The following is a 13,781-nucleotide window of genomic DNA, read 5'->3' as shown; positions in this document are numbered from 1 at the left end:
AAAAGAGGGGCTAAAGAAGCGAGGACATGGTAACATTGCATAACTCGTTGAGCTACGTAATACAAAACAGCGAATCTGAGAATGAATCACTGAGCGTCAGATGCAAAGTAGAAACAAAAGTGCTACAGATAAATGCCGCGGAAACTTTCACGCACGCGAGGCATGTCGTGAAATAAAAATCGCGGTTACAATTGTTTGACCCGCAGTCGAACGGGAACTGCGAGGAATTATGTGCCGGCAGAAAGAGCACGCACAAAACGCACGCGAGCAGCAGCGCGAGCGAGCGTCGAAGCGGCTGCTGCAATCGCAGTGCGCGGCGCGGCCATAGAGGCGAGACGGCGCGAAACAAAAGGGGTGGCAGACAATAAAGCTGGCATCGGAGCGGCCACTGTTAATGTTTCCTTCCGGAAGGCCGCGAGGGAGCACCCCGCGCGCAAGTTATGGGCCACACCGCGCAGCGCCGGGGCGACGGCGGCGCATGCAGAGTAAATTTGCCCTGAATCCGGTCCATCAGGGTGAGGGTGCAAATGCTGAGGGTGGTGGCACTGGCCGGTGCCGGCCGGCCGCTAGGGGGGCGAGCCGCGGGGGCTGGGGGCGGCTGGAATCAATTGCGGGAGGGCGGCCTAGCGCACCGTACGAGGGCGGGGGGCGGGCGACGGGGGCGGTGGAGGCGGCGGCGGTGGCGGCGGGGGCGGCGACCGTAAAGCAGCGCTGGCGGGGCCCGTCCAGACGGCACTTCGCTAATAGGCCGCGACTCCTGATGACGATCTCCACCGGTGGCCAGCAAGTGCCAAATTCCCTTCCACTCTGCAGCTCGGTTGCTCTATTAGCTACATGACAGGAACTCAACGTTCACGCTTCGAGAAGAAATCATATAGTATTATTTTACACAATATCTGTCTCGCGGTGCACTTCCCCATGAAGTAACGAAACTGCGTGAAACTTCGATACGTACCCAGAAAGCAGATTTAACGCTGTAAGTAGGCTGTTTAGGTTTTTATGTTGGTAACGCCACGTAGTGCTCTAAGTGAAAATCACTGGCTGTGCTGTGTGCAGTCTGTGGCTGGTTTGCATTGTTGGAATTTGCTATTGTAGTGGTGGGCAGTTGGTTGGTTGTTAACAGCGCGTAGCGTTGCGCAGTTGGCGGTGAGCCGCCAGCAGTGGTGGATGTGGGGAGAGAGATGGCGGAATTTTGAGAGCGTATGATCTGGACGTGTGTCCATCAGAGACAGTAAATTTGTAAGACTGGATGGCTGGCTCTGAGCACTGTGCGACTTAACATCTATGGTCATCAGTCCCCTAGAACTTCGAACTACTTAAACCTACCTAACCTAAGGACATCACACAACACCCAGTCATATATATATATATATATATATATATATATATAATGACTTTTGGACACTATTAAGGTAAATACATTGTTTGTTTCTATCGAAATCTTTCATTTGCTAAGTATGCCTATCAGTAGTTAGTGCCTTCAGTAGTTAGAATCTTTTATTTAGCTGGGAAGCCTTCAGAATATTCAGGTGTTCTCTGGTATTAGGTTGGTGCATAAGTTCGTAGCGTTTCTGTTACGCATATTGGTATTCAGGTTAATATGGATTTGTTTATCGGCTGCTACTTTTTATTTGTGGTTCACTGTTGCTACTTGAGTTTACATTTTGTCATTTTGTTGTTTGAAGATAATGAGTAGAGATGTGAACGCTAGAAAATGGAGTGCCGAATGGGAAAGCGAAGTATTTCCGACATATTCTCCTGTCTGAGTGCAGTAGAGGGGTGACAGCAGCGTAGGTATTGTTTTCAGAAGGATCGTTTTGACATTAGTGACTCTACACGTTCAGGAAGACCTCCGTGGTTTCATGAAAATTGTTAATCTGTAATGATCCACGCCATTGTTCTCGAGAACAGGAAAAAGCGTTGTGACTAGAAAATTTCAGTTTTTATTCTTGCTTTTGTGACCATAATAAGAGTCCAGGTTCCAAAGGCAAACAGCCAGCAGACATTAAGAAATAGTCCACCAGGACGTAGGGACAAGATAAGCGGCAAAGGCTGCTAAGTGTGGCTTGTTGATCAAATAACTTAGTGTTTGACTTCGTGCCAGAGAAAGCAGCATGAATCAAACTTGCGCAATGGAAGACGCAAACACCAAGGCGATAATACAGCAAGAGAGAGTGTGAGTCACGTGCGGAAAAGTATCGTGTTGAACCAAATTAAGTTGTGTGCAGCTAGAAACGAAAGTGTCGTGTGGAAACGAAGGCATTCTTGCGCAAGCCGACCAATTAGAAACAAGAGTGTCGTGTGGAACCATAGGCATTCTTGTGCAATCCGATCACTTAGAAATGAAAGGGTGATGTGAAACAAATTAACTCGTGTGCACCCAAGTACATGAGAAATGAAATAAAAGGCCAGACAGCGGAATAGCTAGAAGGAGAGATTCAGATGCAGATTCAGAGCCAGTGCAGGCAGTTTGGAGATTCTGCAGCGAGACGTCAGCGGGGCCGAGTAGGCCCATAGCAGCCGATACAGCTGATAAAGACTTCAACTTCGAGAAGACGGTGGTAGACTCTGGTGGACACTCAGGAACTGCAGGTCAAGTAGGATTTTTAGAGTTTCATTGGAATAGCGTTGAACAGAGGCTGTCAGTCTTTGTCTCAATTACTTAGAGAGATTTCAGTGCTAACCAAGAACAAGTGATTGTTTTGTACGTGTTTCTTGTATGTACGGGCAATTAGCTTTGAAGTAGCAAGTACGAATAAATAGACTGAATCTTACTAAGGGGTTTATGGTCCAACACCTCACATAAGTATATGTGAGAATAAACTTGATAGAAACTAACGAATCTTTTCTGCCTATTGCAATTCTGTAACCTATTTTCAGGATACTTATTTGCCTCAAACCAAGGAGATTCTCTCCCTCTCATCTCCGATATAAAGGCTGACAGCAATTTATAACTAACCCATGCTACGGTGCACAAGTGGGGACTCTGAAATTCTCCAGCCTGCTATTGTGCGACCCAAAAACAAACTCCTCAGCGTATTGTCAGAGACTGCCCTCTGAGAAAATGTATTAATGCTGTCCCATTTGCTATCAACTGGCTTTCTTCACTGGATATTGAACGCTGATTAAAATTATCTTTTTTAATTCGCACTCCTAATTTTATAATTTAAATGTTCCCCTTGTTAGTTTCATTACATTATTAGTTTTCAGAATTGGAACATGTTTGCTTTGTGTCTTAATCTTGAAATGTATAATTAAAACCTATATGTATTTAATATTTTTTTCTGTTGTCGCCATACGATAAATAGATAAATAAATATATAACATAAGGACATGGAAACAATAGGGGAAGTATTGCTGAAGGATTTAAACACTCTTGGACAATACTTTCGAATGAGGGCTTCAGGCTAACCCAACCAACACAGAGGTCTTGTGTTTTTCAGAGTGACAATCAGACGGACCAACCTAAAACTTCCACCGCAAACTGAGAATACAGTTCCACAGGAATGTTCCGTCATTCGACTAACGTGACAAAATTCTGTAAATGTCACACGAGGTTTCTACTAGTTTTCAAACGTCTATGAATGGAAGACTTTTCAGAAAATGATAGAGTATAGATCAAGGATTGGGATGTGTTTTCTGTGCGTACTTGTCTGGAATGTTGCCGTATACTAAAGTGAATGTAAGCTATTCTGGCAATAAGGGAATAGAAGACTTTAGAAATGTGGTGCAACAGAAGGAATACTGAAGATCAGATCGGCAGGTCGAATAACTGATCTGGAAGTAAGCAATCGAATTGTTGATAAAAAAGCTTCATGTGGCAACCTGACTACAACAAGTAATCGGATACTGGAACATATCGAGTGGCATCAAGAACTCGTCAATTGGATAAGTGAGAGTAGTGTATGTGTATGAGGGGTGGAGGGGTAAGGTACAAATTGTAGAGGCAGAAAACGCTGGACCACAGCCCAGAGGCTCAAATGGTTGTAGGCTACTCTAGTTGTGCAGAGATCAAGAGGTTTGTACAGGAACCGGCATCAAAGCTGCATCAAGCCCACAACAACAAACAGTGTCGCTCAGAAAGAGAATGAGCCAGATGGTCCACTAACACAAGATTAAGTGAGAAAATGTTGAACAAGTCATATCATCTAACTATTACGGAAGTGATACGAAATGGAATGAAAAGGTAACTTCAGTAACTGGAAAGGCTACTGTACGGTACAGGGGGCGCACAAAAATATGAGAACACCTAAATTGCAACCCTCTACTATACCCAGTTACGCCTAGGAAAACCGATGCCATTCGAAAAAGGTTCGAGTCGTCTTGGAATGGATAGATGCAAGTCCTGCATAGTTTCCAAGGGAATCTTACACCCTTTCTCCTGTGTAACACGGGAAAGTTCAGGTAACTATGGTAGAGGTTGTTAGAGATCACGCATCCTTCTCTCCAAAGTACACCAGAGTAAATTCAATAATATTGAGATCTGGTGACTGTGGGATCCAGGGAAGATGTTGCAACTCGTCCTCCTGCTTACAAAACCAGTCCTGGACAATGCGAGTCGTGTGAATAGGGGCCTTGTCGTGTTGAAACGCAGCGTCACTTCCAAAAATGGTTCAAATGGCTCTGAGCACTATGGGACTCAACATCTTAGGTCATAAGTCCCCTAGAACTTAGAACTACTTAAACCTAACTAACCTAAGGACATCACACACACCCATGCCCGAGGCAGGATTCGAACTTGCGACCGTAGCAGTCCCGCGGTTCCGGACTGCAGCGCCAGAACCGCACGGCCACCGCGGCCGGCTGCAGCGTCACTATTGGGAAGCAAACACTGTAGTATTAGATGGACTTGAGCAACCAAATAGTCAAGTGATCAGCGGCGGTAATGAGATATAGCAGAGCACCCTTGGGACGGGAGTCGTGCTTCGGTACCTCATTTGGTGGAGTACTTGCACGAAATCCGCAAAGATTCTGAGTTCTGTTCTCCGCCCGGCATCAAGTTTTAATCTGCCAGACAGTTTCTTTTACTACAGCTTTAGTAGGCATAACAAAATTAGAAAATAAAATACCGGTAGACCTGCAATTGAACTGTCATCCAGTATTCTAGTGCAAAACGTATCCTCTGCACTGACTGAGCAGCACAGACAGACGGTACTGAATGAAGAAATTACAGTGTTACCAGATTGTTTTATGTGACGTCTGCTTCCTACCGAAAGTGTGTAGGCCGGCCGGGGTGGCCGAGCGGTTCTAGGCGCTTCAGTCTGGAATAGCGCTGCTGCTGCGGGCGCAAGGTTCGAATCCTGCCTCGGGCAAGGATGTATGTGATGTCTGTAGGTTAGTCAGGTTTAAGGCGTTCTAAATCTAGGGGACTGATGACATCGGATGTTAAGTCCCATAGTGCTTAGAACCATTTTTTTGAAAGTATGTACAGAACGATGTTTTGCTCCAGCCTTTTTGTACTGTTAGTATGCAAGGAATCGCGCTGTGGCGTCGGAGTGTATGAATTTCGGCTCACCCTGCGCTTGCAGATGTTCACCTTCGCAACTGACTGGTCAGCACAGCTGGGTAGCGTGTGGAGGATCCGGTGTTAAGGATTTTTCCTTGGTGGGAGCGCGGGGTAGCCGCGCGGTCTTGGCGCCTTGTCACGGTCCGTGCTGCTCCCCCGGTCGAAGGTTCGAGTCCTTCCTCGGGCAAGGGTGTGTGTATTGTCCATAGTGTAAGTTAGTTTAAGTTAGATTAAGTAGTGTGTAGGCTTAGGGACCGATGACTTCCGCAATTTGGTCCCATAAGACCTACTAAAAATTTCCAATTCCTTGGCGGGAGAGCTCAAATGTGATGCGCGTAGCCACGCAACGCCAACCAAGGAGCTACTTGACCGAGTAGTGGCGGCCGCAGGCCACGAAAATTGACAACGGCTTCAAGAAAGTGGTTTGCTGACCCCACCAAATGAATGACGCCACTGCCGGAGGTTGGCACTGTTGTCGGTCGGAACCACCGGCCAGCCGCTATTGCGGACGGAGTGAACTGTACCCCACGTTGTTCGGAATGTAGCACATGCTCTCTGTTTATGGACACTTTCATTTGCCTTGGAAAAATCAATATCGACAGAGTATTTTCTTAAACGTTTATTATTTCTCCAGAATCTGCCTCCCAGTGAATGTCTCACGTACAGGCGATCGAGCCCGAGTTGTAGTAAACTGAATCAGCTGAGGTAACGAATGAAATCCGAAAGGAAAATATGCGTGCGTGGTGTGTGCTGGCGATAGCGGAAGCGCTGCGGCCCCCGGGATCGGCGGCGTGCTCCCCCACATTAAAACCCTCCCTGCTGCGCGGGGGAGCCCCTGCCGCAGTTAATACGCTCCCCTTGCGGCCGGGGGGACGCAGCCGGTGGGTGGGCGGGACCACACTGCGCTGGTCAGCCTAACCCGCCGTCGCCTGCCACTCAACTCAGCGTGCTATTCAGCACAACCCACCTACGAATGTATCATAGACCGGCAGCTTGGGTAGGTCCTTTGACAGTGCGATAGTCGACCGTACAGTTGCAGTCATTATAAGCATCAAAAACGGTTCTATTGATTTGCTTTACACTTTGCTTCACCGGAATATATACACTTCTGGCCATTAAAATTGATACACCAAGAAGAAATGCAGATGATAAACGGGTATTCTCTGGACAAATATATTATACTAGAATTGACATGTGATTACATTTTCACGCAATTAGGGTGCATAGATCCTGAGAAATCAGTACCCAGAACAAACACCTCTGGCCGTAATAACGGCCTTGATACGCCTGGGCATTGAGTCAAACAGAGCTTGGATGGCGTGTACAGGTGCAGCTGCCCGTGCAACTTCAACACGATACCATAGTTCACCCAGAGTAGTGACTGGCGTACTGCGACGAGCCAGTTGCTCGGCCACCATTGACCAGGCGTGAGAGATCTGGAGAATGTGATGGCCAGGGCAGCAGTCGAACATTTTCTGTATCCAGAAAGGCCTGTACAGGACCTGCAATAAGCGGTCGTGCATTATCCTGCTGAAATGTACGCTTTCACCGGGTTCGAATGAAGGGTAGAGCCACGGGTCGTAACACAACTGAAATGCAACGTCCAGTGTTCAAAGTGCCGTCAATGCGAACAACAGGTGACCGAGACGTGTAACCAATGGCACCCCATACCAATACGCCGGGTGATACGCCAGTATGGCGATGACGAAAGTGCGTTCACCGCGATGTCACCAAACACGGATGCGACCATCATGATGCTGTGAACAGAACCTGGATTCATTCGCAAAAATGACGTTTTGCCATTCGTGCACCCAGGTTCGTCGTTGAGTACACCATCGCAGGCGCTCCCGTCTGTGATGCACTGTCAAGGGTAACCGCAGCCATGGTGTCCGAGCTGATAGTCCATGCTGCTGCAAACGTCGTCGAACTGTTTGTGGAGATGGTTGTTGTCTTGCAAACGTCCCCTTCTGTTCACTCAGGGATCGAGACGTGGCTGCACGATCCGTTACAGCCATGCGGATGAGACGCCTATCATCTCGACTGCTAGCGATACGAGGCCGTTGGGATCCAGCACGGCGTTCCGTATTACCCTCCTGAACCCATCGATTCCATATTCTGCTAACAGTCATTGGATCTCGACCAACGCGAGTAGCAATGTCGCGATACGATAAACCGGAATCTCGATAGGCTATAATCGGACCTTTATCAAAGTCAAAAACGTGATGTTACGCATTTCTCCACCTTGCACGAGGCAACACAACAACGTTTTACCAGCCAATGCCGGTCAACTGCTGTTTGTGTATGAGAAATCGGTTGGAAACTTTCCTCATATCAGTACGTTTTAGGTGTCGCCACTGGCGCCGACCTTTTGTGAATGCTCTGAAAAGCTAATCATTTGCATATCACGGCTTTTTCTTCCTGTCGGTGAAATTTTGCGTCTGTAGCACGTCATCTTCGTGGTGTAACGATTGTAACGGCCAGTAGTGTTCTTACCTGTTGTGAAGGTGCGAAATTTTCCAGATATTTCGTAGCCAAAGTTTTGGAAATATATCATTTCGTTAACTGAGGGTGAAATCTCGTAACAGTTTTGAATATAAATTAGGACCAGCCATAGTGTGCAAAACTTCACACGTGCAGCTTGTGTGGACTACGGCTGTGCCAGTGTCGGACCTGTAACACGGATTTGCTCGGTCCTTCTCGGAAGTACCCGGAAAAGGACCAGATTTCATTTAGCATTGTGCTGCGGCATTTTTCGGTTCGCACAACTCTCTGAGTTCGGCAGAATCGTGGTTTCAGCGCTATTCAACCTTCGCTGTTTTGTTCGTGGTGTGAAGGAGGTTGACAGGTCCAGTGGCCGATTGCACAAGAGGAGGACTCCAGCGATGTATCATCCCAATCATTTAAAGTGAATGGGAATAACAAAAGAGAAGGATGAGAATTCTCAATTCGCATAAGCGGCGGGTGTTGCTTATTTGCTATGAAACTACGTTACAGTACAGTGCAGAGAGAATTTACATATTCAGATGACAATAAGGGAGCAAAAAATTAAAACAATCGAGCGACAGGATTCATTATTCTCTACATGACGAATTACTTTATGCTAAATTTGCAGGCATGGAGCACTTGAAGAAATTGTTGGTACTGAAGTCGCTCAAATGGCTCTGAGCACTATGCGACTTAACTACTGAGGTCATCAGTCGCCTACAACTTAGAACTAATTAAACCTAACTAACCTAAGGACATCACACACATCCATGCCCGAGGCAGGATTCGAACCTGCGACCGGAGCGGTCGCTCGGCTCCAGACTGTAGGGTCTAGAACCGGCCGGCCACTGAAGTCGCGTCCGTTATTCTATTGTCAGTTGCAGCAGTCTTCGATAGAAATAAATGTAGAATGCGGACACTTTATATTACTGCAAAGTACGTTGGTTACGTCTAGTGGCGCACCTGGAACGAAGTTTAGATTTAAGACTCCCTATTGTTGAACTTACTAAGGAAAAAGGAGTGCAGGAACGAAAATTAGAACATCCAGAATGGATTGGAGACTTCGCATTTTAAGTAGACTTAACACTGCACACAGTAAAGCATTTCAAGGCAACTTCTTTCTGATTTGATGGGAATGAGCGACTATTTGCCATTTCAGTTGCAAGTGCCAATGTATGTGCAGACGTAACTGATTGACGTATTAGGTAATTGCAGTTTCAATGACAAACCCTTTTACATAAAAATCGTCAAGAACGTCTAAGTTGCTTTCCTTATGTAGATGTCCCGAGTCTCCATAAAGAGGTTTCAAAAGTGCTGCAGTATTTTGATCGGCATATTTGTGTGAAAGACCTTATGAAACTAGGTAAGTCACGATTACGTGGCAACTTGAGCTGAAACTGTCTGTGTCTGTGCGTATGCTAATAGCTTGTACCAGATAACAAACAAAGCAAATTTTCAGTATTAATTAATTGTTTTTGGTGTACTAAAAACTTATATAATTTTTTCTTGTCTAAAGTGCGCTAAAAATAAAAATTAATACTGATAACTGGTTTTGTTTGTGATCTGTGTCATTGAGAAATGTGAAATATAAAACGAAGTCGCAGGCAGTGCGACTGCCGGCTCGTGTGGCCGAGCGGTTCTAGGCGCCACAGTCGCAGGTTCGGATCCAGCCTCGGGCATGAATGTGTGTGATGTCCTTAGGTTAGGTCGGTTTAAGTAGCTCTAAGTTCTAGGGGACTGACGACCTCCTCAGCAGTTAAGTCCTAGAACCATTTCTTTTTGCAGTGCGACTGTAATCCCATTTAAATGCGGTGCGTTCAGTATTTCCCTCTCTTCCCCCTCGTCGCACTCAAGACAGCGTGGCGTGGTTGTGGAGGAAATGTGAAGCGAGGCTGAGCGCTTTGGCACTCGGAACCGGGAATGGTCCGTGAACAGAAACGTGGGCACCCCTGATATAAATAAATAAGCTTTATTAGCAGAAGATCCAGTCTTTTCCTCATCTGGAAAAAATTGTCCAGCAGCTGAAAGTGTAAGAATCATGCAAGAGGATTTATTAATAAGGAAGTCTTGTTTCGTCCGTTGTGTTATTTTTATCTGATGTGTTTCGCTTGACTTCCGTGCCTTCCCAATAACGTTAAAAGTTGTAATTGGCATCATGAAAGCAAAATAATCGGAGGCGGCAAGGAATCTTCTGCACAAACCATTGCGTCAAGGAAAACCTATGACCACACGATCATATTACTCGTATTAAAGTAAATACTGATGTGTGGATTCTGTTGTTATTTGCTTCGAAACTTTGGAGTTTGTTAAAAAATAGAACGTAACTAGTTGCTTAACCACTGATCAAGTTAATACATGTTTATGTAGTGTGAATTCCAAACCGGTGGCGGTACTTTTTAAACGAAATAAGCTGAAACCAGTTTGTGGCTGGTTGCTGTACACTATCAACAGTTTACTTATGTTAATGGATTGATAATGGACTAAGGTTGGCACCCGCCAGGGTATCCGGTAGCGCTAATGCGCTGCTTCCTGGACTCGGGTAGGCGCGCCGGCTCCGGATCGAATCCGCCCGGCGGATTAACGACGAGGACCGGTGTGCCGGCCAGCCTGGATGTGGTTTTTAGGCGGTTTTCCACATCCCACTAGGTGAATGCCGGGATGGTTCCCACGTTCCGCCTCAGTTGCATGCGTCGCAGTCATTTGAAACACGTCCACACTCTTTCACAGTTTACACTAGATGCAGACAGTTGGGATACGCTCACTCCATCCTTGGGGGAGGGGTGGGGGGAGGGTATGTGTTGGCGGCAGGAAGGGCATCCGGACATCCTATAACTAACATTGCCAAATCCGTTGTAACCACGCCGACTCTGCGATCGCTGAGGGGACTATGGCGTCAGCGAAAGAAAGAAAGAAAGAAGTAGACTAAGATTGGAAACCGGCAGCCATTTAAATAAAAATAAACTTCTGCGCAAGTTTGACGGTTTTGTAATGTCAGTGAATCATTGTAAGGTGCTGCCTATTGCCGCCCAGCACGCTGGAAGTGAGTAATTAGTACTGAGTGAGTCGACTGTTTTCCAACAACCGGCCGGATCGATTGCTTTCACTCGTCAGTTCCGGGCACTGCCCGCTGCGTGGCTGGTCTGCGTATTTCTACAAGTAAGCCACAAAGTGGGGCGCAGAAGCCATCAGGGCGGCTGAGCACCGTGTAGATGTGTGGCCGCGATACTGGGGCGAGGCGGCGCGCCGCGGCTCGCTGCCGTGATTTACTGGACGCCGACCTTGGCGGCGCTGGCTGCCGGCCCTGCCGCGCGGCGATATTTCTCCCCAGAGGAGACGGCGGGGGCGGCGGGGGCGGCGGGGGCGGCGGGGGCGGCGGGGGCGGCGGGAAGCTGCCGCACAAAGCGCATCCTCCGCCCCCCCGCCCCAGCCACTGGGCGTCCCGGGCACCTGACTGAGCCCTGTCCGCTTCCGCAGTGGAGACCGCTGGTCGCGAACTGCATCCCTATCTCTACCACTTAAAAAGTTGTGATGTAGAACAGTGGTTCGAGATTTCTCCGAGTAATCGTTCGTACGTGCCAAAGACTTGGTCTAATTTTCCACGAGACATGAAACCGAGGTTCAAAGCAAACATCGCACCCCATCATAGACACTACTGGCCATTAAAATTGCTACACCACGAAGATGACGTGCTACAGACGCGAAATTTAGCCGACGGGAAGAAGATGCAGTGATACGCAAATGATTAGCTTTTCAGAGCATTCACACAAGGTTGGCTCCGGTGGCGACACCTAAAACGTGTTGACATGAGTTTCCAACCGATTTCTCATACACAAACAGCAGCTGACCGACGTTGCCTGGTAAAACGTTGTTCTGATACCTCGTGTAAGGAGGAGAAATGCGTACCATCACGTTTCCGACTTTGATAAAGGTCGGATTGTAGCCTATCGCGATTGCGGTTTATCGTAAGGCGGCATTGCTGCTCGCGTTGGTCGAGATCCAATGACTGTTAGCAGAATATGGACTCGGTGGGTTCAGGAGGGTAATACGGAACGCCGTGCTGGATCCCAACAGCCTCGTATCACTAGCAGTCGAGATGACAGGCGTCTTATCCGCATGGCTGTAACGGATCGTGCAGCCACGTCTCGATCCTTGAGTCAACAGATGGGGACGTTTGCAAGACAACAATCATTTGCACTAACAGTTCGACGACGTTTGCAGCAGCATGAAATATCAGCTCGGAGACCATGGCTGCAGTTACCCTTGACGCTGGCTGCATAAGAGACGGAAGCGCCTGCGATGGTGTACTCAACGACGAACCTAGGTGCACGAATGGCAAAACGTCATTTTTTCGGATGTATCCAGGTTCTGTTTATAGCATCATGGTGTTCGCATCCGTGTTTGACGGCATCGTGGGGAACGCACATTGGAAGCGTGTATTCCTCATCGCCATACTGGCGTATCACCCGGCGTGATGGTGTGGGGTGCCATTAGTTACAAGTCTCGGTCACCTCTTGTTCGCATTGACGGCACTTTGAACAGTGGACGTTACATTTCAGATGTGTTACGACCCGTGGCTCTACCTTTCATTCGATCCTTGCGAAACCCTACATTTCAGCAGGATAACGCACGACCGCATGTTGCAGGTCCTGTACGGGCCTTTCTGGATACAGAAAATGGCCAGCACTTTCTCCAGATCTCTCATCAATTGAAAACGTCTGGTCAATGGTGGCAGAGCAACTGGCTCGTCATAAAACGCCAGTCACTACTCTTGATAAAATGTGGTATCGTGTTGAAGCTGCATGGGCAGCTGTACACGTCATCCAACCTCTGTTTGACCCAATGCCCAGGCGTATCAAGGCCGTTATTACGGCCAGAGGTGGTCATTCTGGGTACTGATTTCTCAGGATCTATGCACCCAAACTGCGTGAAAATGTAATCACATGTCAGTTCTAGTATAATATATTTGTCCAATGATACCCGTTTATCATCTGCATTTCTTCTTGGTTTAGCAATTTTATAGGCCAGTGGTGTACATAGAAGATGCATTCGCAGCTACTAATATGAACCGCCTTCGGTTGTGTATTAGAACAACAATAGAAATTTGTGCCAGTTTTGGCGAATGTCCCGTTATACCAGAGTGATTGCCTTACCCGCTTCATGTCAGTGTGCGTATCACGGCCAGACCCGGACGTAGGACCCTGCCGCACTGCGACAGCTCTGCTGGCAGAGACGCCATACGGAACCCTAACGCACCTGTCATCTACCTGAGGGTGGCAGCACTGGCGGCATACCGGCCGCCACGAGCTTCTGCCGGCAGGCCTGCCAACCTGGCGGGGCTGGCAGTGAATCACAAGCCTGCTTATGGGCGCTGCCGCACCAGGACGCAAGCAGAATTTGCAAATTTTTTTCCGTCCTACTCCACGTAGGTGAAACGCAGTTTACGATCGATCGCACTGTCAATGACGCAGAGACCGTTGGAACAAATAAGCTGTTACTGCGGCCGATGACAACAGAATTCAAGAAGTTGACAGCTATCCAGAAGTAAATTGCTCAACACAGTGGAAGTCGTCGTAAGAATGCGCAGTACAATGAGCTATCCGAATCGATACACGTTAATACCAGGAAGGTCCGCAATCGCTTCTCTATCCAGGGCGCATATCCGAGACTTCACAGAATAGCAATAACTGCCATACAAATGCTGGGCCCAGGTATGAGCAGACAGTAACGTGCCAATGAACACCATGTGAGATGCGCACGGCTACCTACGCGGAAGTAAATTGCGGCTGTAGTA

General features: G+C 47.7%; 1 protein-coding gene across 1 annotated transcript in view; it reads left to right on the top strand.

Annotated features, from left to right (window-relative positions):
* Nucleotides 1-13,416, top strand: part of LOC126482175 (uncharacterized) — a 163,408-nt gene extending 149,992 nt beyond the window's left edge. Inside the window, exons 6-7 of the mRNA XM_050106154.1 lie at nt 207-485; nt 13,173-13,416. Of these exons, the coding sequence (XP_049962111.1) occupies nt 207-485; nt 13,173-13,416 (523 nt within the window). The remainder of the gene's footprint in view (nt 1-206; nt 486-13,172) is intronic.
* Nucleotides 13,417-13,781: the final 365 nt, after the last annotated feature.

The sequence above is a fragment of the Schistocerca serialis genome, chromosome 5 (genome assembly GCF_023864345.2).
Source record: "Schistocerca serialis cubense isolate TAMUIC-IGC-003099 chromosome 5, iqSchSeri2.2, whole genome shotgun sequence".
Taxonomy (NCBI): Eukaryota; Metazoa; Arthropoda; class Insecta; order Orthoptera; family Acrididae; genus Schistocerca; species Schistocerca serialis.
This window is presented reverse-complemented; position numbering and strand designations above follow the sequence as displayed.